Source organism: Phoxinus phoxinus (assembly GCF_949152265.1).
Source record: "Phoxinus phoxinus genome assembly, chromosome: 24".
Lineage (NCBI taxonomy): Eukaryota > Metazoa > Chordata > Actinopteri > Cypriniformes > Leuciscidae > Phoxinus > Phoxinus phoxinus.
The window spans coordinates 3249110-3275074 of record NC_136899.1 but is presented as its reverse complement, the minus strand read 5'-3'; the positions used below and the strand labels follow the sequence as shown (position 1 = coordinate 3275074).

The following is a 25965-nucleotide window of genomic DNA, read 5'->3' as shown; positions in this document are numbered from 1 at the left end:
AGTGTGATGCAGAGGATGAGGATTCCCGAGATGAAGGTCATTCTGGGCAGTGACGTCAACAGCAGGCCACGCCCATCACCCTCTGTGTCAGCAAGAAATTAACGATACAACACATAGCCTATTAATAATATGTTAATAAACATGAGCAGATATAGTGTGGGGTAGATGACAAATGTTTATTTAATGTACATTTTATTTCCTCACTATATATATGTATATTAAAAAATATTACATAAAAAAACATAAATATGTTTATAATAATTAAATAATCAATACTTTAAATAAATAAAACACATTTAAAACGTAATATTAAAATGTATTTAATACTAAAATACATTTAATATATTGTTTACTATTTTAAATAAAAAATATAATAATAAATTCCATTATCTAAAATGTAACCAAGTATTGTAATCAAGCCATATTTATTTCGAGCGCCAGTCTGCCTGGTGGACACATGTTGTTCAGGAAACATCAGATCAATTAGTCTGGTCTCATTTAGCCAAGGGGAGAATCTGCATTATAAGGTCAAACTCACACGTATCATGAGACCAGAAGAGAAAAGGGTTAAGAAGATCTCAATGATTTTAGTTAATAGTATTGTGTTTATAAAAAATAACTGCTAACTGTGCCAAACTCGGACGATTTGTGTCGTAAACGTACTGTACATACATTTAAATTAAAAAAAGTGACAGATACAAAGCAGATAATTCAAAATACTACAGCTATAGCATCGTTAAAACGCTAATATCAGAGAGATTTACAGGGAAAGTTTTCTCCAATTGTTGGTATTTTCTGAATACAGATTTATAAAATCATTCTAGAGACAAAAAAATAATAATACTTTTCCAGGCCTGGAAATCATATTTTTACACATTCTGCATAATGAAGAAGGACTAGATAGTTACGTGCATGAAAAAGTGAGGACCACAACAGAATTGACACCTTGCACAGTTTTTATTCTTCATACCAATGTGCCCTGCATAAGATAACCCGTCCTTCACAACTTCTATGAGCAGATACTAGATTACTACATGTTTGACACTATAATTTAGTTTAGCATGTTTAAGACTTTTTAAACACATAAACACACCAGCTCCACCTGAATGAGACACATAACATACAAACACGTCACAATGTACACACTCCTCAACAAGTTCTGAGTCAAAGATATGAGCTTAAAACATCCTTACTGATCATACACATAGATCTGACAGCAAACAATATATTACTGATATGAATTCATAGATGATTGACTAACATTCGGCAACTTAAAATAGGTTCAATAAGTGCAAAGAAAAAGATAAATCATAAAATGTAATACTTCCACATAAAATACTGCTGAATATGCCATCATACATATAATTAAAGCAAAAACTATTAAATGATTAACAGAACAAACACTGAATCTCTACTACACTTTACATTGCAAGTCAACCTGCGTACATTTAACGTTCATTAATTTTATGCATGGTTCTTTAATATACGGACGGAGTGATATGGTGCATTACTGAAATTCATAAATGAAATGAACAAATAAAGATTGTCATCATTTACTCTTATATTGTTCCAAACCAGCATGACTTTCCTTCTTATGTGGAGCACACACAAAAAAACTCTGTGCAATGAAAGCTGCAAGTAGCTCGTGCACTATATTTCCAGTCTTCAAAAGCAAGTGTGGTGTGAGCAACAGAATGACTCAAATCTCAAGCATACTCAAACTAGCTGCATCCGGTTTGAAATCGTGAATATGCGAATGTGCAAATGAGATCTGAGATCCAGTGTCTGTTCTGAAAGCAAACGTCACAAAAGCTACAAAAGTATCGCTACAAAATACATTATTATTTCAATTTAATAGTGCTTTTTTTTTGGTCCTTTTATGAACTTGACAGCCCTGATCAGATTCACTCTCATCGTGTGAAAAAAGTTATTCTGCAAAATCTCTCTATTTGTGTTCAACGGAAGAAAGTAAGCGATACAGGTTTAGAAGGATAATGAGTAAATGATGACAGAATGATTCATTTCTGGATTAAAAGAACATTAGAATGATATTTAAGCATGATGAATGATATTTAAGCATGATGAATGATATTTAAGCATGATGAATGATATTTAAGCATGATGAATGCCCAAAAGTAATTCTGTATTGACTAAAGATTCATGAAGAGCTCATGTTTTACGGTCTTCTTGTGCCGAGAACCTGGAAATCAGATTTCCTCCCAATTGGCACTCAAATGTATGGAAAAACAAAAGTGATGTGGGACAGATAAACTTTGATCACTCTCTCAAAATAATTATATATATATACATATACAGACTTCCATCCTATAATGAGAAAACAATGATATATTGGTGCGTTTTGCACCAGAAAATACAGCAACAAATATCTGACAACTGCCTGGAATCACATCCAAGACTTGCTTTTGCTTTAACGGGAAAGTGTCTAATGTTCTGCTCCTCATTTCTTGTAGATATTGATCATTACAAACTGCATAAAATGCAGCATTGATGAAAATGGTACTACACTATACTAACTAAACTTCATTTCCTTCATCTCGATTCTTGACTGGTCTAGATCAACACAGATCTTCTGCTGACATGAAATTTAACAAAAAAAAACGTTGTGCATTGATAAATTTACACAGTAAGCATTCGATCTTGACTGGAGCTCAGGGAGGATGTTTTAGTGCACGTCTATCACAACACAAAGGATCTCCCAGCCACAGCCTCCTTCAGTGGCGAGCCGCTCATGCCATGGCGTCTCTGAAGCCCCACACCTCCAGCAGGGCGATCTGGAAGCTCTCGGCACACAGCGGCGGGTTGTCGAAGGTCAGGCAGCGTTCGGTTCGGCCGTGGTTCAGCTCAGAGTCGATGTACAGAGCGTTACCATCACCTCCTCCTTCACAAACAACAAAATGCATCCAGTTATAGAGAATCCAGTATTCACGATCTTCCTTTCTATACTATACCACTCAAATAATACTGGATTTAAGAGAAACTATAGGACTGGGCAATAAATGTCCTTTCATACATTCATTATGGTTTTGCTCTCAAATGGTTTCAAAAATCAGAGGAAGCATCATTGTGACATTCAAGTACATTCAAAATGTTTAATGCAAGAAACAAAAGTAAAAAATGTAAATGTAAAAGATACATCTATTTATCTATCTGTCTGTCTGTCTGTCTGTCTGTCTGTCTGTCTGTCTATCTATCTATCTATCTATCTATCTATCTATCTATCTATCTGTCTGTCTGTCTGTCTGTCTGTCTGTCTGTCTGTCTATCTATCTGTCTGTCTGTCTATCTGTCTGTCTGTCAGCCTATCTGTCTGTCTGTCTGTCTGTCAGTCTATCTGTCTGTCTGTCTGTCTGTCTGTCAGCCTATCTGTCTGTCTGTCTGTCTGTCAGTCTATCTGTCTGTCTGTCAGCCTATCTGTCTGTCAGTCTGTCTGTCTATCTGTCAGCCTATCTGTCTGTCAGTCTGTCTGTCTATCTGTCTGTCAGTCTATCTGTCTGTCAGTCTATCTGTCTGTCAGTCTATCTGTCTGTCAGTCTGTCAGTCTATCTGTCTGTCAGTCTATCTGTCTGTCAGTCTATCTGTCTGTCTGTCAGTCTATCTGTCTGTCAGTCTATCTGTCTGTCAGTCTATCTGTCTGTCAGTCTATCTGTCTGTCAGTCTATCTGTCTGTCAGTCTATCTGTCTGTCTGTCTGTCAGTCTATCTGTCTGTCAGTCTATCTGTCTGTCTGTCTGTCAGTCTATCTGTCTGTCAGTCTATCTGTCTGTCAGTCTATCTGTCTGTCTGTCAGCCTATCTGTCTGTCTGTCAGCCTATCTGTCAGTCTATCTGTCTGTCAGTCTGTCTGTCTGTCAGTCTGTCTGTCTGTCTGTCAGTCTGTCAGCCTATCTGTCTGTCTGTCAGCCTATCTGTCTGTATGTCGTCTATCTGTCTGTCTGTCTGTCTGTCTGTCTGTCTGTCTGTCAGTCTATCTGTCTGTCAGTCTATCTGTCTGTCTGTCAGCCTATCTGTCTGTCTGCCTATCTGTCTGTCTGTCAGTCTATCTGTCTTTCTATCCGTCTGTCTATCCGTCTGTCTGTCTGTCTGTCAGTCTACCTGTCTGTCTATCCGTCTGTCTGTCTGTCAGTCTACCTGTCTGTCTGTCTGTCAGTCTGTCTGTCTGTCTGTCAGTCTACCTGTCTGTCTATCCGTCTGTCTGTCTGTCAGTCTACCTGTCTGTCTGTCTATCCGTCTGTCTGTCTGTCAGTCTACCTGTCTGTCTATCCGTCTGTCTGTCTGTCAGTCTACCTGTCTGTCTGTCTATCCGTCTGTCTGTCTGTCTGTCAGTCTACCTGTCTGTCTGTCTATCCGTCTGTCTGTCTGTCAGTCTACCTGTCTGTCTATCCGTCTGTCTGTCTGTCAGTCTACCTGTCTGTCTGTCTATCCGTCTGTCTGTCTGTCAGTCTGTCTGTCTGTCTGTCTGTCTATCCGTCTGTCAGTCTGTCTGTCATACTCCAATCATCTTTGTTTTATCTGCAACTTCAAAAAAATATTTTTTTACAATATATATATATATATTGTATATATTTTACACTAATTAAACACTATTTATAAAAAAACAAATGATTACATGTAATTACCTAATATAAATTACCTCTAAACATTGAACTAATCCTTGAGTTTTGAACCAAATAATTTATACTTGCAGTTCAAAAGATTTGAATCTGTTTAGAATTGATAATTTTTGCTAATGAGGTTTAAATCAGACATGATATTAAATCATGTATCATGTCATAAAAGACATATAAATTAAATATATGATATCTCCATCTTAACACTCTCATATGAAAAGCTACTGACACTTCAGGTTTACTATGGATAAAAGCATCTGCCAAATGAATAAATGCAAAATTTAAATGTTTATTAAAATTAATAAGGCACATTGTATCATCATAAGTCTTCCATATATCAGTATTGACGGTGAATATTCACTATCTGTGCAAGAATATTACTGTAAGCAACGGTACTTGATTTCAAGTGAAGAGAAAAATAATAACGTAGAGAGAAATGAGTATCTCACTGACCGATAATGATGGAGTCGATGTTTCCCGCCATGAACATGGAGGTGTTCCTGGAGTTCAGGTTGAAGTGTCGAGCGGACAGGAACGGGGACAGCTGAGACGGGTCTGTGGCTGGTTTCTCTAGAGAAAGAGGAGCACCGTTGTCTTCGCCACCGGTCTGCTCATCGCCTGCGGGCTGGGCCGCGCTCGCCAGCTCTGGGTGTTTGATAATGACCCACTCATAACGCTCCATCTCTGGCTTCATCTGTAATACACACATACGGGTGAAACTCGGAAAATTAGACTATCGTCGAAAAGTTCATTTATTTCAGTAATTCAACTTAAAAGGTGAAATTAATATATTATATAGACTCAAAGTGAGATATTTCAAGCCTTTATTTGTTATAATTTTGATGATTATGGCGTACACCTTTTCACAATATTCTGTGTATTTATGTCATATCACTTCTGAAAACACAACAGCAATGAGCAGAGCGTTCCAGTCACTACTCTTGTGGTCAGGAAGTGAAATCTGAATACATGCTGGGGTGTTAAATTGTGGTTTAAAGACTGGGCTGCTACAAACTGCAAACATTCACCCTGATATTGTCCATGTAAGTTGCTTTAAATCTGAAAATTAATCTTATAATATGAGAACACAGCAATTTACCAATGTACCTTTTAGGGTTTCAAAGATCTCAATAGCGTCTCAGTTGTGCTCCAACTTGCTAAGGTTTGATCTGATCCTTCTTTTAATACAATTTAAAATCAAGTTTTATTGCTTACTTTATTTATTTGTTTATAAATAGTTATTTTTATCTGCTCCACTTTTACCTTGTATGATAACATTACATTTTTGGTAACACTTTACAATAAGGTTTGTTAGTTAACATTAGTTAACTACATTAGTTAACATGAACTGCACGTGTAAAGCATTTATTAATCTTTGTTAATGTTAATTTCAACATTTACTAATACTTTATTAAAATCTTGTGCACATTAGTTCATGCACTGTGAACTAACATGAACTAACAATGAACAGCCGTATTTCTATTAACTAACGTTAACAAAGATGAACAAATACAGTAACAAATGCATTGCTCATGGTTAGTTCATGTTAGTTAATACATTAACTAACGAACCTTATTGTAAAGTGTTACCACCACATTTTTTATTAATTCAAAGATTCACTTTAAATAATAAATAAATACAGGCACAATAAATCTGATCTGATCCACAATAAATATGAATAAATGTATAGCCCTATAATTTTATTATATTATAACTATGATTAATTTATGTCCTTTTTATTCCCACAAAGGAGAAACATCTGAGACAAAGTTCATATTTAATAGAAACATAACCAAGAACTCCATTCAATTACCAAAGAGCTATAAAATATTCCTCTGAGAGTGTAACAGGATGAAACGATGATGGATGAAAGGAACTTGACACATAAATGCACTGCACTCTAGTCTAATACTTAAGAAAACAGCGCCACCTAGTGCAATATAAACAATAATTTCTAGATATTCAGTAACAACTAATACCTTATTTTTTATATTCTATACTATTATTCACTGATAATCAAATTTATTTGATGGTTGATATCAAATCAATGTGACATACTCTGAAGACGAAACACTCTCCAGTGCCAAAGAAGCTGAGCTTGTTCCCGCCTCTCTTGCGCTCCTCCCAATCAGTGGACAGGAAGGCCCCGCACACCTGCAATACGATTGGATGAGAGGCGTGTCAATCACAGACTAGCAGCTTCTCATCCTGAAGAACCTCCCAACCTCCCTAGTTCGCTTACTATCAATCCTACATAGTATAAACACAGACCTTCACTCAAAAAACTAAAACCACCATTGTAAAAACACATAGTAAATGAACAAAGGATGACTTGTTCATTTACAATATGTTATGCCCTAAATTAATACATGATTAACTAACTGTATTTTTCTATGTACATTTCTGAAATGCATTTTCTGTAAAGCTGCATTGAAACAATATGTATTGTGAAAAGCGCTATACAAATAAATTTGAATTGAATTGAATTGAATTTGGCCTTAACGGCTCTATTACGGCTCTATCTGGTTACAAACGGATGAAACTAAATCAGGTCTTCATGCACTTATTTAAATTTTCACTTTAAATGTACATCATTTAAATCTAACATAGATTACCTTCACAGAAACTACAGCATAAATCAACTGAATTAGTGCAAACAAAATGACAGAATAAAGAGAAAGATGTTTTGGTACCTCTCCATCTGTAGTTCTGATGAGCATTAGTGTCGGCTCGTATCCCTCACAATGTGAATAAAACCTAAAAAAAAAACATCACAGACAATATGTCAAAAACACTAAAATAGTTTGAGAAGCTCATTCAGCTCATAAAGACTGTTGTAAACTGTTTAACTGAGTAATGACTATTACTCAGAGGCAGCAGGTATTGCTCATGATGACTTCTTGAATAATATTCTTGAGCATAGAGACTATCTTCCTTAAATTTGGCATGAAATGAAAGCTGCGATAGTCTTTTCTTCTCCACTGTGACGAGTGAAGCAAGTCTGGAACCAGAGAAATCGTAAGGCAGGACTTGATTTTGCTTATGAGGAATTGATTGAATCATAGAATCGTTGTGGTTTGCTATTGGTGGATCTCATGTGATTGACAGATTGTCCCACTCTTGCTAATAAACACATCATAAGAGAAGAGAAGAGATGTTGCTGAGAGAGGGAGGGGATTTGTTGCTTTGGGACTGTGGGGGTGAAATATTCTCGGACAGATGGTGGTCCAGTGCGTGCAATGTCCCCTTGCATGTGATTCTTCAGTGCCGATTCGCCCATTGTTTGAAATCTCGAGGGATTTGTGCCATATTTTACAATGTGCACGTTGCACACTTTTTTGGTCTTCAAGAAGCCAATTTTTATATGGCTCCTTTTCCAGCCATGGAATTTGAAGTGCTGGATTAATTTTGAGCAAAAAGACCGTATTTATGTTTTATTGAAAAAAATTAACACTTCAAAGTTACTTTGTAAATTCACATTGAACTGCAAGTATAAATGATTTGGTTCAAAACTCAAGGATTAGTTCAATGTTTAGAGGTAATTTATATTAGGTAGTTACATGTAATCATTTGTTTTATATGAATAGTGTTTAATTAGTGTAAAATATATACAATATATATATATATAGTAAAAAAGTATAAGTAGTAAAAAAATAAAGTTGTAGATAAAACAAAGATGATTGGAGTATGATGGATAGACAGACACATTCATTGTCTTTAAATAATTCAAGCCCTTATTAAGTACCTCATCATTAATACGACTGTTTTCAAGGGTTTTCAAGGACTTACATTTCAAAAAGTCAAATTCAAGTACTTCAAGCACCTTGTACGAACCCTGCGGGTAAGCATTTGTTTTTTTGTGATTCATATTTTCTGTTTAATTAAAGCACCATCCGTTTTATCAGGCATTCTTTGGTTAGCGTATAGCATATGATCATGCTCTCATTCACTATCGTGCTTTTTAAGCAAGATAAGAGCCAAAGTAGAAATCAACTCGTGTCTGAAGCAGCATTCTTTGCACACACCGACCCGACTCTCTCTCTCTCTCTCTCTCTCTCTCTCACTCTCACACACACACGCTTCTTGTCAGACAGTGCGCGCCAGTACCGTATCACTTAAAGATTACGAGGCACATTAAAAAATGATGATTTATAATAAATACTGCAATATTCCGGAATTGTCCATTTTGATTTAAAGTAAGGCCACTTGCTTTGATCATTTGTTATCTAATTAGATATGCATTCATGCATTTTTCAGTGTGACTTGAGTGTCCGAGTACTGTGTACTTGTACCGGTTCAGGCTGCAGCCGTGTGTGGACGTGGTGAAGAGAAGCTGCGGCTGACACAAAGCGAAGCGCTCCGGGATCCACGACCAGACGTCTCTGATCTCTTTAGCGCCGAAGATCTCGGAGCTGAAATTATCAGCGTTCACGGCTAAATGGACATTTTGTCTAGAGAGATAAAAAGAGAGAATGCAAACTTGATGATTTCAATTAGATAATTCAATTCAAAATCAACATTGATTTTTCACTGTGCATCAGTAAACCAACAACATAAAAAAAAATATATAAATGTGTGAGAAGGAGGATGATGATGAGAGATGAAGATACCCACCTCCTGATGGAACTGGAGAGCAGGAGAAACAAACAGAAAAAACAATGAAATAATGTGGAAATAAATGAAAATTAGGGAATAAAATAAATCAAACATGTAATCTGAGGAAAGATGCCAAACACAAAAAGATATAAATAGACAAATACATTTTAATATGAACAGACAAAAATAAGTTGAACTTCTCATATTTGATCTTTCCACTGTGGCTCTGTTCACTTTTTTTTATTGGTTTCGAAATCATTCTAATACGCTGATTTGTTGCTCAAGAAATATTTTTTGGTTATTATCAATGTTGAAAAAAGTTGTGCTGTTTAATATATTAATGGAAACTGTGATAACTTTTTTTCAGGATTCTTTGATGAATAGAAAGTTCAAAAGAACAGCAATATTGAAATATTATTGAAATCTTTTGTAACATTATAAATGTCTTCAGTGTCACTTGATTAAGTTAAAGGAGAACTCCTTAATTTAACTTGATTAAGTTAAATTTGGAGTGCTGTCAATACAGAGAACAACGACAAAAATCGGTGTTGCCTACACCGTGTTATCCTCTTTTTAAAATTTGCACCCTGTTGACTTCAATGGGGTCTAATTTTAAACCTGCTTTTATTTCTCTTATCATCCTTGATGTGTCACTACAAGTGCCCAGCCATGTTGAGTGATTCCTTCAGAGTGAACACGAGTGAATCTGACTGCAGGAGATGTGAAAGATATGAATAAAAATGATGTTATTTCAGACCTCGCACATACCTGTATTTACTTCCTGTTTTCGGTCGAAGTCCAAAGTAGTCGATTGTCGAGTTCACGCGCGTGATCATAGGTAACTAAACCTATGCGCGTGAACTCGACAATCGACTACTTTCGGCTGAAATAACATAATTTTTATTCATATCTTTCTCATCTCCTGCAGTCAGATTCACTCGTGTTCACTCTGAAGGAATCACTCAACATGGCTGGGCACTTGTAGTGACACATCAAGGATGATAAGAGAAATAAAAGCAGGTTTAAAATTAGACCCCATTCAAGTCAACAGGGTGCAAATTTTAAAAAGAGGATAACACAGTGTAGGCAACACCGATTTTTGTCGTTGTTCTCTGTATTGACAGCACTCCAAATTTACTAAACATTGAGCTCAATGTTAAAATTGACCGGAGTTCTCCTTTAATGCATCCTTCCTCCATAAACATTAGCTAGTGGCATCAAACTTGCGTCTCAGAAAAAGCAGTTATATTTTGCATTTCATGTAAAAACCCTTTTAACTTTTCAAGTCTTACTAAATAACAATTCACTTTTGTTTCATGTCAAACTCATCAACACAACTTTTGACCAAGAAATTCCATTTACCCGTTTAATACTTTTATAAACAACTTTATAGAGAATTCGCTAGATATATAGAGTAATAGCCCAGATATGAGTAACTAGAAAAATGTATATATACAGACACATCCATGATTTTTTAAAAGGTGTTATTTACAGGAATATTTACAGGTTTATATACAGTCAAACCAAAAATTAATCAGACACCAGATTTCTTTACTAGTGGGTGCAGGACACTATAGTTAACTCATGTAAGTATGGATAGCAAGGAGTCTGAAGAATTTTTGATGTCATGTCTACCTTTTCTGTTTGACGGTGATGCCTTTCTGCTGGAGTGATTTCTCATTGGCCAGCTGAAGCAGCGTGATCTCTTTACGGCTGAACAGGCGGATGGAGAAAGCCTTTTCCAGCAGCTTTTCCGGCGTCACGCTTTTCCCGATGTTCTGCACGAAGGTCTGAATATCACTCCTGACCGCCGCCGACTCCTTCTTGGTTAAGGCCGAGCCGGAAGCCACACACTGCTTGCGATAAAACTTCAATATCGCCAGTGCGATGCGGTAAAGAACCTTGTACCCCTCCACCAAAAACACGTCCATCACGCGCGCAGCGAAGCTGAAGGGAAGGTCGCCCAGAACCCACCTCTGCCAATCAGAGTAAACCTCCAGCACGTCTGTCGCAGTGGCAACCATCAGCTTGTGCGCGGCAGGGCAGTACTTATGCACGAGGTCGCCGAAGGTCATGCAGGCCGATTGATATGCGAGGAAAGTCTGATCTAACAAACGCCGCCCGGGTTCGTTGCAAGCTAGCATGCGACTGACGCTCTCGAAGCATTGAGCTTCATCCGCGCTCCAGTGCAGCAACAGCGCCGTCACCGCCGGCAAACAGGGGCAGTACGATATATCCGGGAACTGCCCTGCCACGCAGGAGATCACAGCATGCGCCGATCCCACGGATTCAACCTTCAGACAGTAACGCGGCACTGCCATCCCGTCCACGAACTCCGGCAACAGGTACGCGGATGGGTTGCGCTTGCTGTTTGAATTCCCCATGATGTCCCGGTAGACCTCGGCATCCGGGGTGACGGTGCGGCACGGGAGGGCTTTGAGCAGGTGCTGGTAAACGGCTGAGCGCTGGCTGTGGTTTCTGCCCCACTGGCCCGAGCGCGCGTGCTGTTTTAACTCCTTTATGTCTTTATATTCAGTCTTACCGGGAGCCGCGTCGCGAGACACATCGTCCATCTGAGACCAGTCCACGAACACACCACAATCCACAGCCATGACCTCTGACCTCACACGTCAACCGGCACAAAGAAAGAGAGAAAGGCAGAGAGAAACTAGCCGGCCATATTGCTTCAGCTGTTGAGAGAAGAAATATTGTCATTATCTCCTTCATTCATTAATGACAAAGAATGAACACATTAATATTAAGGATACCCAAAATGGTGATAATCCAATAATGCATGAACTTTAAAAAATCCATCCATTGAGTGCCAAATGCATAAATGTAAAATAATATTAGCATTTTTAGCAGCATCTACCGGAATTGGTTGATAATATTGAGTGGAAGCAAATATTATCAGGGCTTTTTTTTTGCATTTCAAACAGTACACTAATTATGTATGCAAACAAAGGTATTTAAATGTTATCCAAATTTTCTACAGTACATTATACTATTTTGATGCCTGAACTCACTTGATTGGAGATTTGAAATAGTTGTGCTTTAATGGCCAGTATCAGTACCGATATGTACACTACAGACATTAGTATATCATCCGGATATACACTACTGTTCACAAGTTTGGGATCAGTAAGATAAAAAAATTATAATAATATTTTAAATAAATGCTGTAACATTAAACATTTGCAGAAGAGGCATCGTGTATTGACCCCAAACTATTAAATGTGAAATATATTAGATCTTTTTTTTATGCCCCTGGGACATCAAATAAATGCCCCAAAAATCACATCCATTGACGTTCAAGCCTCCTGCGAGTCCGTCTGTGTATTTGTGCCTTTCTGACTCAGTTTATCAGAATTTCCCAATTACATCCCTCGCTCTGTTTTCTCCTTCTCTCTCAACTTCATGGGATTTGTAAGCGTGTGCAGACACTAGACTCTTGTACTTTAGAGTTGCTGTGAGGTCAGAGCTCATAGAACGTCAACAACATGAAACTATCAGATTCAGGACAAAACTCTGATGTAGCATCAGTGCTCCAAAGGTCAGGGGTCAAGGGGCTATAATCCATTACACCAGGACAGGTGGACGACGTGTATCTGGCAGGCTGCTGTAGTATCTTACAGTGTCAGAAGCACATAACCTATTACAATAGCATATTATACTATCAGTTGTGTTTTTTAAAAAAAATTACATGATTTCATAGTAAAAAACTGACTTTAGAGGAACATTTTTCTATAGTAATCCATAAAAAGTACTCTTATCATGGTAGTTTTTGGTCACACTGTCCAACCTTATCTCAGAGAAACCATGTAAATAATATATTGTACTATATGAACACGGAAATCAATCAGTAAAGTACCATGGTATACATTAAAGCGGGAGTCTTCAAACTGGGGGACGCAAGGGAGTGCTTGGAAAAGTTTAGAGAGAAGCAGAAAACAAAAAATACAAATAAATGTACTTTATTTTATTAAAAGAATAAATTGATTAAAAGAAATCAAATTTGATTTAATAATTAACTAAATAAACAAAAACATGTGAATAAAAATATACAAACAAATAAATTAAGTGGATTAAAAAAATAAATCTAACAGTACATACCATAGTAGGTAGAAAAAAATGCAATGATACATGTAATGTAACAGAAACTAGATATTTTAGGAACTATATCTTACATATATTTATAGTATTACATTTTCACAGTATTATTTGGGTCTTTATACCTGAAAATATATAGTTGCCTATTGCCTTTTACATTTAGGGGGCGCTTGGGTGTCCGTGGCATCTAAAAGATTGAAAACCCACTTTTTGTAGGCATTGTAAAATCATAATTAATAAATATTTTATCTATTTTAAACTATGTAAGAAGCTTCCAGAAACATTCTGGCAAAACGTAATAGTTTATATATATATATATATATATATATATATATATATATACTGAGAATGGGAACATACAAAAGAGAAAGCACACATCACATAATATCAACCAAAACAATAATAAAGGGGACAACAGCAAAAAAAAATACAAATACAAATAAAATAAATAAAAGAGGTAGGGCCATTACATCACATTAAAATGTTCAAATTAAGAGATCCAGTCCTTATAGCTTTCTTATTAGTAGATACTGAAATCACATTTAGATAATTTTCTATTTCTTTTAAGAAGACAGGTTTACAGTTTGAAAATTTGCATTTGTGAATGTAAAATTTGCTTAGGAAACAGAACGTAATAGCTTTTCTGTATTAATATCTATGGTGAATAATAGTAAGTATGATGACGATACAAGTCAGCAGCCAATCAGCGAGCGAGAGAAACGCCTTACGCGCGCGCCGTCAAGCCCACCTGGCACGCGCTTTGCTGCTCTTCTAATGCTTCTAATGTTCACAAACAAACACTGCCTGTATTTAACGTCAACTTAAGTTTCATTGACAGACATAAAAAGTATGACACACACACATCCTCGTTCAAATCTGCCTGATGTATACTTGACTGACAGATGACGTTATAGACACACACTAGTATCCAAACACATGCAGCAGACTGACAGCTCTATGGCGTAGTCGTTTTTATTAAACATGTCTTTAATACATGAAGATGTGTGCAAATGAAACGGCGACGCTTCAGATTAAGCTAATGTGAATAGCTCGAGCAGCTAATGTGCAGGCAGTGTAAACTGAACTACATGCCGAAGCCATTTAAAAGTCTGTACTGCAGCACTTCAAGTACATGAATCGCAAATAGATGAGTGGAATTAAGAAAATGTCAAAACTGGAATAATAATTTGAATGAAACGTCTTACCTGATTTGCTTTCGACTGTCTGTCAGGCAGCGGGCATATTTGTGATTGTGTGCGCATGCGCAGTGAGTACTGCCGTCACAGTGCACGCTGGGTGAAGAAGAGACTTACAGAGATATATAGGGTAGTTATTTATTAAATAGTGAAATAGATCTATCTATCTATCTATCTATCTATTACACTTTAATGATAGCTAAAGATATTTGTGTATATGGTACACAACCAGTCAAATCGATGGACATTGATATTAGGTTTCTATGATTATTATAGGCTATTAATATAGGCAACTTATCTATCTTACCCAGACATACATAGATACTAACTATTTTGCTTTCTCCATTATGAGAATAAGGAAAATCTCAGAGAAAGGCTGATCAGCTGACCTGTTTACAGCTTTATGAGCACCTCACTGGCCAGAAGGTCGAGTCGTTCTGGTAATGAGACAACGGCTGGCCTTGTGCTCAACATCCGCAGACACATGACAGTCATTAAGATAACTCAATCAAGACTGCAGTGCTGCACGGACACACTTCTTGCCTATAGACTCGCACAAAACTCTGAAAACATAGTGTTGTTCACCTTTAAATTAACAAGGAATAGTGACTCACTACCCTACAATAATTCACTAAAAACATCATATAATCTAAGAATATCTCATACAGAAATTATGTTAAAATAGTTATGGCATTAGTGGATCATTCATCAGTTCATAGTAATATAATACATAATGATTATGCATGATCATGCATGGCTAATGAGGAACAAGGACAACAAGCGACTCCACACTTGAATACCTGATTAATATGTTAAACTTCAAAAGCAGATACATAATTTAATATTGCACTAATTCAATTACTCATTTGGCTGCAAATAAAGCGTCTGTTGTTGGTACATTCACTGTTATTCACATTCACAGATTTGAGGCTGCAACAAACATTAATGGACCGGTTTGAGCGGCATTATTATTATTAACACATGAACATGAATATAAACAGATGCATTCCTCTGCAGCAAAAGCAACTGTGTACAAGGTCACATTACATTAGCAAAAACAATCTCATGCTTTTAGATTATCACATGCAGTCACATTTAAATAAAGTCAAAGACATCAACGCTTTCTTGATATCATTCAAAGATGTTCTTGCAGCTAAAACTCAATACATTGAGGATCATGTCTGTGCTAAGTTGTAAACTGAAGGTAATTTCTTGAAGGATATATAGATTGCGATTTTACACCACCATCTGATTCTGTCAAATTAAAAACAAAGATTGCATAGTCAAATATAATCAACGGCTGTGAAACATTTGACTATCATTTTCCTCCATTTCATTCTCATTTACAACTTTCTACTTTAACCCGACAACCTTGCTTCTGAAAGAAACAGATCCGGTAAAGATGTTCAGAACTAATTTCTTGGTTAAATTCAGTGACTTTCCCATTAATCATTTATGAAAGTGATTGGGGATTCTTATGCAAGGGTCCATGTTGGGATAGTTCACTTTAAAATGAAAATTCAGACATCACCCTCAAGTAGTTTCAAACCTGTATGAATTTCTTTCTTCTGCTGAACACAAAGGAAGATATTTTGAAGAATGTCGGTAACAAAACAGTTAACTGGTCCCATTGACTTCCATAGTATATTTTTTTTCCTACTATGGAAGTCAATGGGACCAGTTAACTGTTTTGTTACCGACATTCTTAAAAAATATATTGCTTTGTGTTCAGCAAAAGAAAGAAATTCATACAGGTTTGAAACTACTTGAGGATGAGTATATGATGACAGATATTTAATTTTAAAGGGAACTATCCCTTTAACATTTACGGAAGCTGTGACAAAATAGTCTTTTGGAAATTTGTGAGCATTTTTGTTAGCCATTTATGAAATTTTCTAAATTTTGATTCTCTGCAACCATCTATTACATTGGTTCATGGTTTTGTTTTTTTTCTGTAATGTTTTAGTTAGGAAGTTCATACATATTTTTTTTAAATGTTACTATGTTTCAGAATGTTCAGAAAACATTCAATAACATTTCCATAATGTATGAAGAATGATAAAATGGAATGTTTCCTTAATGTTTGCATAACCAAGAATAAAAAATAAAAAAGGACGTTTATACTTTTGTTAGCTCGGTTTAGCTAATCCTGGATTACAGCTACTGTATAGAAGGGTTAATTAAAGGGTTAATACACCAAAAAAAGGAAATTATCCCATATTTACTCGCCCTCAAGCTATCCTGGTGTGTGTGACTTTCTTTTTTCAGCCGAACTAGAAATTAAAATATCCTGGCTCTTCCAAGCTTTATAATGGGAGTGAATGGTACCTGAGATTTTGATGTCATAAAACGCACATCCATCCATCATAAAAGTAATCCATACTGCTCCAGTGGGTTAATAAAGTCCTTCTGAAGCTAAGCCATGCGGTTTTGTAAGAAAAAAAATCCATATTTATAACTTTATAATTAACTATAACTTGTTTTCGTTAACGGGCTTACGCGAGTCGTAGGGTTGCTTTTCTGATGGATGGATGTGCTTTTTAGGGCTTCAAAATCTCAAACCATTCACTCCCATTATAAAGCTTGGAAGAGCCAAGATATTAAAAACAAAAACAAAAACTCTGTGTTTGGCTGAAAGAATAAAGTCATACACCTAGGATAATGGCTTGAGGGTGAGTAAATATGAGATTAATTTCATTTTTGGGTGAATTCATTTTTGTTAATTTCATAACTGATGAATTTTGCAACACTTATTTTCCTATTACATTGAAACAACCTGCGCTATATGAATAAATGTGACTTGACTTTTGAATAACTCCCCCACTGATAATCACTAGGCTGAGGTGGAGGTTGCGGTGGAACGGTTGTAGTGTGTTTTGCATGTCATGCAGTTTTATCTTTCCTTTGAGAACAGCTCGTTTCTATAACGCCTTCAGACCTCTTGAAGAGCCACTGCACCTTCACGATGGATAAGGTAAAGTTCAGTCCTTCCTCCCTGAAGAGTTCCCGTTTCGCCCTGCACATGGCGCAGATCGTGGTGTGTGTGGTGACGTTTGTGGTGGGCTACATCTGGGGTTACCCGTCACACACCTACTGGATCTACTGCATGGTGATCTGGGGTTTGTGTCCTGTCATCACACTGGTCATCACCATACTGGAGATGTTCCTCATCCACAAGCTCCTGGCGCTTTGCATGGACTGGGACGACTTCTCGACCGGCATGGCCATGATGTCCTCGCTCTGCACGTTCTCATGCACGGTGATGTTCGCCAACTTCTACATCTGCCGGAAGTGCATCTGGGGCTGGATGGTGACGATCCTCTCCGCGGTGTGTTGCGCGCTTTACTGCATAGAGACGTTCAAGGATAAATGTGATTCGACACGCTCTGCAACGTATGTAGCTGTGCTTCCCGGCTTCATTAAGATTCTCGAGGCCTTCGTCGCCTGCGTCATCCTCATTTCCCTCATCGGTTATGTGGGTAAACCGGCTCTGCTGTGGTGCATCGTGGCCTACGCTGTTCCTTTGCCTCTGACCCTCCTGATCATCATCACCAACATCTTGACCAAGATAAAGAACTGCCTGCCCTTCAGCATTGATCGCCTCACCATGATTTTCCTGATCATATCGGTTCTGTTGTACATCTCTGCTGCAATCCTCTGGCCCATCTACAGCTTCAGAGGAAACCCGCGGCCCAAAGACTGTCCAGGACACAGCTGCGTATGGGGCATCCAGTTTGTTGTGACCTTCATGACCTATGTTAACCTCGGCCTGTACATCATTGACCTTGTCTTCACTTGCTGCGGAATCTGTGGATTTAAACGTTCTCAATAGTATCATTGTACACTTTAAAAAAAGAGAGTTTTCCAGAGTGATGCCATTGGGTTCCCCAAAGAACCATTCATGGAAGAGTTCTTAAAGGGATAGATCACCCAAAAATGAAAATCAGCCCATGATTTACTCACCCTGAAGCCATCCTAGGTGTATATGGCTTTCTTCTTTCAGACGAATACACTTTGAGTTTTATTAAAAAATGTCCTGGCTCTTCCAAGCTTTATAATGAGAGTGAATGGCTAGAAAATTGAAGCACAAAAAGTGCATCCATCCATGATAAAAGTGCTTCACACTGCTCCGGGGGGTTAATAAAGGCCTTTGAAAGTGAAGGTTTTTGTAAGAAAAATACCCATTTTATAACTTTATAATCTAAAATAACTAGCTTCCGCCAGACGACCGTACGCATACACAAGTCGACTTGCGCCACGAGTAACCCGTGGCGCATGTACTATGTAGGATGTTGGAGTATCGTACGCTTAGATGCCTCTCGCAGTTTAAACAAATAAGGCTGTGCAACAAACTGAAGCTCATAGAAATCTTTCGACATTTCTCTTCAAAATGGCCGATTTGCGACCGGTGTTTTTGTTTTGCTCTTTCCTCTGGGCTTCCGCGTTCGTCATTACGCTGTGTGTCGGGTCAGGGGTCACTCTTCCACTGTAAATCGATGTGTACAGCCGTCTGGCGGAAGCTAGTGATTATAGTTTATAAAGTTTTAAATATGGATATTTTCCTTACACAAACGCATGGCTTCAGTTCAGAAGGCCTTTATTAACCCCTCGGCGCATATAGATTACTTTTAGGATGGATAGATGCACTTTTTTGGTCTTTTTTTTGGAAGAGCCAGGAATTTTTTAAATATAACTCCAATTGTATTCGTCTGAAAGAAGAATGTCATATACACCAGGATAGCTTCAGGGTGAGTAAATCATGGGCAAATGTTAATTTTTGGGTGAACTATCCCTTTAAAAGAAACAGAGCTTTTTAATAATCTGAAGAACCTTTTTCCACTATAAATAAACTTTTGTGGAATGGAAAGGCTCTATGGATGTTAAAGGTTCTTCATGGAACCACAGGTGGTAAACCGTTCTTTTCAAGAGTGTATTTTAACATGCTGTTGTTCATCTTTCTATATAGTCGGTTGTATTTTGCTCTCATAAAATGCTTGATTGTTCAAAATAAATGATTGTATTTACCATCTGTGTTATTTCTATTTTAATCCATTGCACAAATCTACAAACACACAATTAGAACCTCCAGAACTGTTAGAAACAGAAGCGGTGCATGTGTTCATGCTCTAGTGTTAAAATGCATCAGTTTTGTGAGGAATGGAAAGAAAGACACACATGTTAACATTGCATCAATGATGCATGCAAGAACCAGCGTCACATTTCATGAACCTGGTACTAAAAAATAACTTAAAACACGTTTTAAAAAAAATGTAAAAAAAGTAGATTCATGCTACTTTTCTCTTAGTTTTTCTTTTACACTATAAACTATTTTAGCAGTAGTTTTTAACTCTAAGAAATAAATATCTGCATATTTAACTTATCGAAAGTGACAGTAAAGACTTTAATAATGTTTCAAAAGATTTATATTTCAAATAAATGCTATTCTATTCTTTCTATTTAACAAAGAATCATGAATTGTTTAATCATATGCTTTCCACAAAATATGACAACATTGATAATAAAAAGAAATGTTTCTTGAGCATCAAATCATCAAATTAGAATGATTTCTGAAGGATCATGTGACAAGACTGCAGTAATGATGCTGAAAATTCAGCTTTCAAACTACGGAATAAATTACATTTTAAAGTAGGCCTATATTCAAACAGAGAACAACTATTTGAAATATTAATAATATTTCACAATATTACTGCTTTACTGAATTTTCGATCAAATAAATGTTGGTTTTCTGAGCATAAGAAATAATTATAAGATTAGAGGGGCCCTTGACATTATACTGTTTGTAAACCCTTAGTTTAACATTCAGCGCAGATGTCCTTTATTCTGGTTGATAGTACAGTAGTAATTTCATGTTGGGAACATGCAGGGCTTGTTTCACAGTAGGCCATAGTTAAATTAAGACATTAAATTAGCTTTTATAAATGTGCCTTAGAAAAAAAAACATTGTGCATCTTGAAACAAAACAATAGCACTGACATAAATTGATACCTTGCTTTCAGTTAAAACACCTTAATCTGTGACTATAGGTTTAAATCTGTGAAACCGGGCAAAAGCATCCTTGATCCTTCACATCTACTAGTCTAGCCTATAGAAAATGTCTCTTGTTAAAGTGTTAATACTTTCATTTAGCGTACTTACTGAACCAACTTGTCAGAGAGGTCACATTTGAGATAAACAGAGAAAGTAATGATAAGTCACACTCACTGGAAGTTTATGGTGCGTGTGCGTAAAGACTTTATCAATGCAAATCATGCCGTTAGGAGTAACTGTCCACTTGAGCACAGCTCACACTTGAGTGGTTTTGGGCATCAAATAAAGAGCAATGGCATTGTGCGGACTGAGTCTGAATCTGTGTCTCCGGATCCTCGAGATGGTGTTCTGCGCGTTGGCCCTGATCTTCCCGATGTTCCGCGGCTCCATGTCCAGTCCGTACGGGATCTGGTGCGAGTTCGTGTGGGTCTTCGGACTCATTGTGGCTGTGGTGGTCTTCGTTTTCGAGAAATGCCTGGTGTATAAACTGATCGAGACCCTCGTGCTGAAGCACACATGGGACGATCTCTCCTGCGGACTGACCCTTCTGTCATCCCTCATGCTGTTATCCGCATCGCTCATCTATTGCACTGTGTTTGTGTGCGCAACATGTATCGCGGATATATTTTGCGCCATCTTCTCCATTCTGGCGTGTGTCGTGTACGTGTTGGACGGGGTGAAGTTAAAACTGAAGTGTCCTGAAGGTTATCTGTCCGGAGTACGAGGAGTCCTGCGCTTCACCCAGGCGTTAGTGGCCTGTCTCCTCTTCACTGCGGTGTACAGCCACTTTAAAGGGGTGGAAAATCGACCCAATTTTGGTCTGATCTGGTGTATTCTGGTCTACGTGGTGTGTTTTCTGCCCACCCTGGTGGTGATTCTTACACACCTGCAGAAGTGTGTGAATCTTCTGACATGCTGTGATCTCAATAAGTTGGAGTTGGTGTTTGACGCAGTGGCTGTAGCGCTGTACGTGTCTGCCTCCATCATCTGGCCTGCGATTGGATATACAAACTACAGAAGAGACTCCCAATTGTACACTGAATTCAACCGCATTCAATTGTATAGCATTCATGACATCAACCTCGTCACAATCATGACTTATGTGAACTTGGGGCTTTACATCGCAGACCTCGTTTTGACATTGATTGTGTATTGTAAAAACAGGTAGAAGAGTCAGATGATCTATTTCATGAGAATCATGTATTATTTCAATAATTCAAAGATAAAGTCTGGTGTTTCATACAATACAAGTGTCTTGCAGGGGAAATGTGATGTGTACCACAAATGTTGGATAAAATCAAATAAAATGGGATGAGCAAAATGGTCAATGTCAAAAGGGGTACAATTTATTTGAATTCACACAATAATTTCTGTCTTTCATTCTCTCTCTCTCTCTCTCTCTCTCTCTCTCTCTCTATATATATATATATATATATATAATCTGTATTATATATTCTATTAAATAAATAATACATTAATATTTCCTGAAAAAGACTAATAAAATATAATCAAATAAAAACAGCTCCTGAGTTGCAAACTCAATTTTTTTTACATTTTTTTATTTTTTTAGCTTAGTGATAATTTTTTTGTAAACGTAATGTAGTGATGTTTAAACGGTCTGACAGGTCACATGACATGCCAGTGGCGGCTCCTGCCAGCCAGCTGAAGATTGAACCCCTGCTGGAGTTAATTGAAGGACATAAAGCACACTCACAGAGTTAAATACAGATGAAGACACATTAGCAGGCTGGACGTACCGTATAAAATCATATATTTTGATATTATATATTTTTTACACTACTTTCATTCAACACATAAACTACTAAAGTCTGTCTTCGACAGTCACTAGCATTAAAGTCGAGGTTAGGGTTCGGTTAAAATATCCAGTTTTAGTTCTGTTCTTCCTCCTCTTTCATCTCCAGCAGTCCACAGAAAGACATGTAGTGAGCGTTGCCGTAAATGGGTGCTTTGTTGGGGCTTTTTGGCTGTTGTTCAGGTTTCAGAGAGCTGAAGGGGTTTGAGCCGGAGTCCTTAACATGCATCTCCAACTCCACGAATATCTGAAGAGAACTCTGCAGCTCTGCTTCACTGAAGATAGAGAGATAGATAGATAGATAGACAGACAGACAGACAGATAGAGACAGACAGATAGACAGACAGACAGATAGATAGATATATAGATAGAGCGACATAGATAGATAGATAGATAGATAGATAGACAGATAGATAGACAGATAGACAGACAGACAGACAGACAGACAGATAGATAGATAGATAGAGCGACATAGATAGATAGATAGACAGACAGACAGACAGACAGACAGACAGACAGACAGACAGATAGATAGATAGATAGATAGACAGACAGACAGACAGATAGAGACAGACAGATAGACAGATAGATAGATAGATAGATAGATAGATAGATAGAGCGACATAGATAGATAGATAGACAGATAGACAGACAGACAGACAGACAGACAGACAGACAGACAGACAGACAGACAGATAGATAGATAGATAGATAGATAGATAGATAGATAGATAGATAGATAGATAGATAGATAGATATATAGATAGATAGATAGATAGATAGATAGATAGATAGATAGATAGATAGATAGATAGGCGTTAGTAAAACAGTGATTATTCTCAGATATGGAGTTCTGTCCAGCATGTGTGAACGTTTATTTGTCATAACATACTTGATCATGGTGAATAAAGTCGGGATATTGTAATCTCGCAGCAGCAGGAGCGCCGCCAACCAATCCTGATTCACTTCCTGTCCCTCAAACCCTGCAAATAAAGTTCATAATCAATCAAGCTCAATCACAACAGTAATGTTAATTCTGATATGATAACATATAAGAAGAGGGAATCGTAAGTACACATCTGTTCAAAAGCTTGGTCAATAAGATGTTTTAAAAAATATTAATACTTTTATTCAGCAAGGATGCATTAATCCTGAAAAACTATGCATCATGGTTTCCACAATAATATGAAGCAGCACTGTTTTCAACATTGATAATAATCAGAAATGTTTCTTGAGCAGCAAATCATCATATTAAGGATCATGTGACACTGAAGACTGGAGTAATGATGCTGAAAATAGAAAACAGAAAATAGGAAACTTCTTTTAAATGGTAATATTTCACAGTATTACCGTTTTTACTGTATTTTTGATTACATAAATGCAGCCCTGGTGAGCATTAAAGTCTAAATCTTACCAACCCCAAACTTTATACTTGTGTATGTATGTGTTGCGGAGGTTAGTTTGTACCTGGGTGAAATCCAACCACTAGATCTGGTTTGGCAGCTTCTCCTTTCTCTACAACTTCCTCCCAGAACTGGTGGTAAAGGCCCTTGTAAGCGCTGATGTAAACTCTCCCCCGGGGCCCGAACGCCCTCAGCGGAGGCCTCATGATGGGCCCCTGGACGACCTCGGGCCCCACCATCACCACCTCCAGCCCCTGGTGCCCCGGGAACATGCGGCTGAGCTCGTCCATGTCTGTGACTCTGGCTCCCAGCGTCTCGTTGTGTCCGGCTCCGACCACGTGGATGGTGAGGGGCCGAGAGTACGGATCCAAGTTAAACATCCTCAGTCCCATCCCGATCGTAAGGGGCCGAGAGAAGAACTCGCTGCACACCCGCCACACAGACTCACGAAGCTCCGCCTCCCCGGGCCTCGGCCTGCTGCCATTGGTCCAGAGATCTGTCATGTGTTTCCCGGACAGGATCGGCTCCAGACGGGGTGTCAGATCTCCTTGCATAGACAACCAGTCCTTCCAACAACTTACTTTATTAGCAGGACGAGACCACACCTCCGTAGGGAAAGGAAGATCTCCTATTGGATATTAATGATTTGAAATAAACCTGGGTTGTGATAAAAAGACCAGTCTGCATCTTTATCATCCTCACCTTTATAAAGGAGCCACTCGACGTGTCTGTCCACCGCCGCCATGCACAGTTTGTTGCAGTAAAGTTTATGCTGAGGCCAGTCTTTCTTCTGACACTCTTTACTGCAGTAATACACATTCAGACAGCTGCACAAGACAGAGATATAGATGTGATTATAGATGTGAGATATAACATGCAGCCTCGCCTCTTCATATTAATCATCACGTCATTGTACCGTGTGCATCGCTTCAGCGACCCCGGGACCTGTGACGGGAGTCTCTCACACCGCGCACATATTTTGAATGATTCCTCCATTTTCTGAAACATCTCCTTCGTTGAGTGGAACGTAAGAGGCTTATTGGCCTTGCTGAGAGAGAGAGAGAGAGAGAGAGAGAGAGAGAGAGAGAGAGAGAGAGAGAGAGAGAGAGAGAGAGATGTAAAGCTGTGGTTGTGACAAAAATGTGTGCCTGGTCTATTCTGATAATGGAGGGAAATAAATGCAGATGAATGCTGAAAATTCAGCTTTGCATCACAGGAATAAGTTACATGTGAAAATATATTCAAATAGAAAACAGTTATTTTAAATCGTAAAAATATTTCGCATTATTACTGTGTTTTGGATCAAATAGCATTAGAGACTTTTCAACAGTTATGTATTTATGTCCAAACTCTACAGTATATTTTGCACAAATTAATGTTATGTGTTAAAGCGAGTCAAATTAGACAGATGAAGCTCAAAAACACAACGCAAAACTATACATATTGTATATGTCAAATTAAACATGACATACACAACATTAAATACAAGATGATAAACATGGTATGTTTTGTGCTGTGAATTTTACATTTAATAACAATACATTAGAGACATTTAGAAACTAAACACTCAATTGTGTATATTTCTGGGCCTATACAGTTCATGTTAATATTGATAAAGTTCACTATAAACTTTGGCATTGGAAACGACGGCATATCCCACTTGTTATTGCAAGAGTAAGATTGATTTCTAATAAAGACCATTATTCGGAGTAAATGTGAACACCAGAGAGAATCAGTGATCGTTTAGTGTTAACTACTCTATTATTGGTTTGCAAACTCCTGCTCTTTTAATAAAAACAAATGAAGCAGCAGAGAAAACAGGAACTCTGAGGAATTAATGTATAAACAGCAGATTGTCCTGTATTTGATTTAATTAGGCTACTAAACAATAATTGAGAGCATTCGTGAGGCTGGAGTGAATGAAGAGAAGCCCAGACAGCTGCTGGGATATTTATATCACATCTCAAAATATATCCAGCATGCAGTGAGAGACAGACACAAATGTTATAAGACACACAGCTTCTTTAAAGCACGAATATGAGCTTAATGATATATCACACGTAATCAAAAAACACATAAAGAAATAACTAGGAACAACTAAATTATAAACTCTTGAACTATTTCAATGAATAACTAATAATAATCATTTACATCCATGTCGGCTTAGTGATAA

At 37.6% G+C, this 25965-nt stretch overlaps 4 protein-coding genes across 4 annotated transcripts in view; 2 read left to right on the top strand and 2 right to left on the bottom strand.

The window, feature by feature from the left end:
- Nucleotides 1–938: 938 nt before the first annotated feature.
- On the bottom strand, nucleotides 939–14627 carry tbc1d24 (TBC1 domain family, member 24). Its single transcript, XM_079601119.1, has 7 exons — nucleotides 14538–14627; nucleotides 10858–11912; nucleotides 8919–9077; nucleotides 7320–7383; nucleotides 6685–6780; nucleotides 5080–5320; nucleotides 939–2899 (listed from the first exon to the last, which is right to left on the bottom strand). The coding sequence occupies exons 2-7, from the start codon at nucleotides 11832–11834 to the stop codon at nucleotides 2748–2750; spliced, it is 1689 nt and encodes a 562-aa protein (XP_079457245.1). The 5' UTR covers nucleotides 11835–11912; nucleotides 14538–14627; the 3' UTR covers nucleotides 939–2747.
- Nucleotides 14628–17443: 2816 nt separating this feature from the next.
- On the top strand, nucleotides 17444–18360 carry LOC306992675 (myeloid-associated differentiation marker-like protein 2; the record flags this gene model as incomplete). The annotated part of the gene is made up of 1 exon (XM_079601801.1): nucleotides 17444–18360. The coding sequence occupies exon 1, from the start codon at nucleotides 17494–17496 to the stop codon at nucleotides 18358–18360; it is 867 nt and encodes a 288-aa protein (XP_079457927.1). The 5' UTR covers nucleotides 17444–17493.
- A 1755-nt stretch (nucleotides 18361–20115) lies between these two features.
- On the top strand, nucleotides 20116–21972 carry LOC306992824 (myeloid-associated differentiation marker-like protein 2). Its single transcript, XM_079602043.1, has one exon. The coding sequence runs from the start codon at nucleotides 20869–20871 to the stop codon at nucleotides 21742–21744; it is 876 nt and encodes a 291-aa protein (XP_079458169.1). The 5' UTR covers nucleotides 20116–20868; the 3' UTR covers nucleotides 21745–21972.
- Nucleotides 21973–22071: 99 nt separating this feature from the next.
- LOC306992674 (putative protein MSS51 homolog, mitochondrial) overlaps nucleotides 22072–25965 on the bottom strand; it is a 17612-nt gene continuing 13718 nt past the window's right edge. Inside the window, exons 8-12 of the mRNA XM_079601800.1 lie at nucleotides 24709–24840; nucleotides 24495–24619; nucleotides 23857–24420; nucleotides 23282–23372; nucleotides 22072–22664 (exon numbers count right to left, since the gene is read on the bottom strand). Coding sequence (XP_079457926.1) covers nucleotides 22466–22664; nucleotides 23282–23372; nucleotides 23857–24420; nucleotides 24495–24619; nucleotides 24709–24840 — 1111 coding nt within the window. The 3' untranslated portion in view covers nucleotides 22072–22465. The remainder of the gene's footprint in view (nucleotides 22665–23281; nucleotides 23373–23856; nucleotides 24421–24494; nucleotides 24620–24708; nucleotides 24841–25965) is intronic.

Coding starts and splice junctions, on each gene's coding strand:
- tbc1d24 (XM_079601119.1), bottom strand. CDS start 11,834: ATGGCTGTGGATTGTGGTGTGTTCGTGGACTGGTCTCAGATGGACGAT. Junction 6,781..7,319: donor TCAGAACTACAGATGGAGAG/GTACCAAAACAT, acceptor ATCGTATTGCAG/GTGTGCGGGGCCTTCCTGTC. Junction 2,900..5,079: donor CATCGACTCCATCATTATCG/GTCAGTGAGATA, acceptor TTGTTTGTGAAG/GAGGAGGTGATGGTAACGCT.
- LOC306992824 (XM_079602043.1), top strand. CDS start 20,869: ATGGCATTGTGCGGACTGAGTCTGAATCTGTGTCTCCGGATCCTCGAG.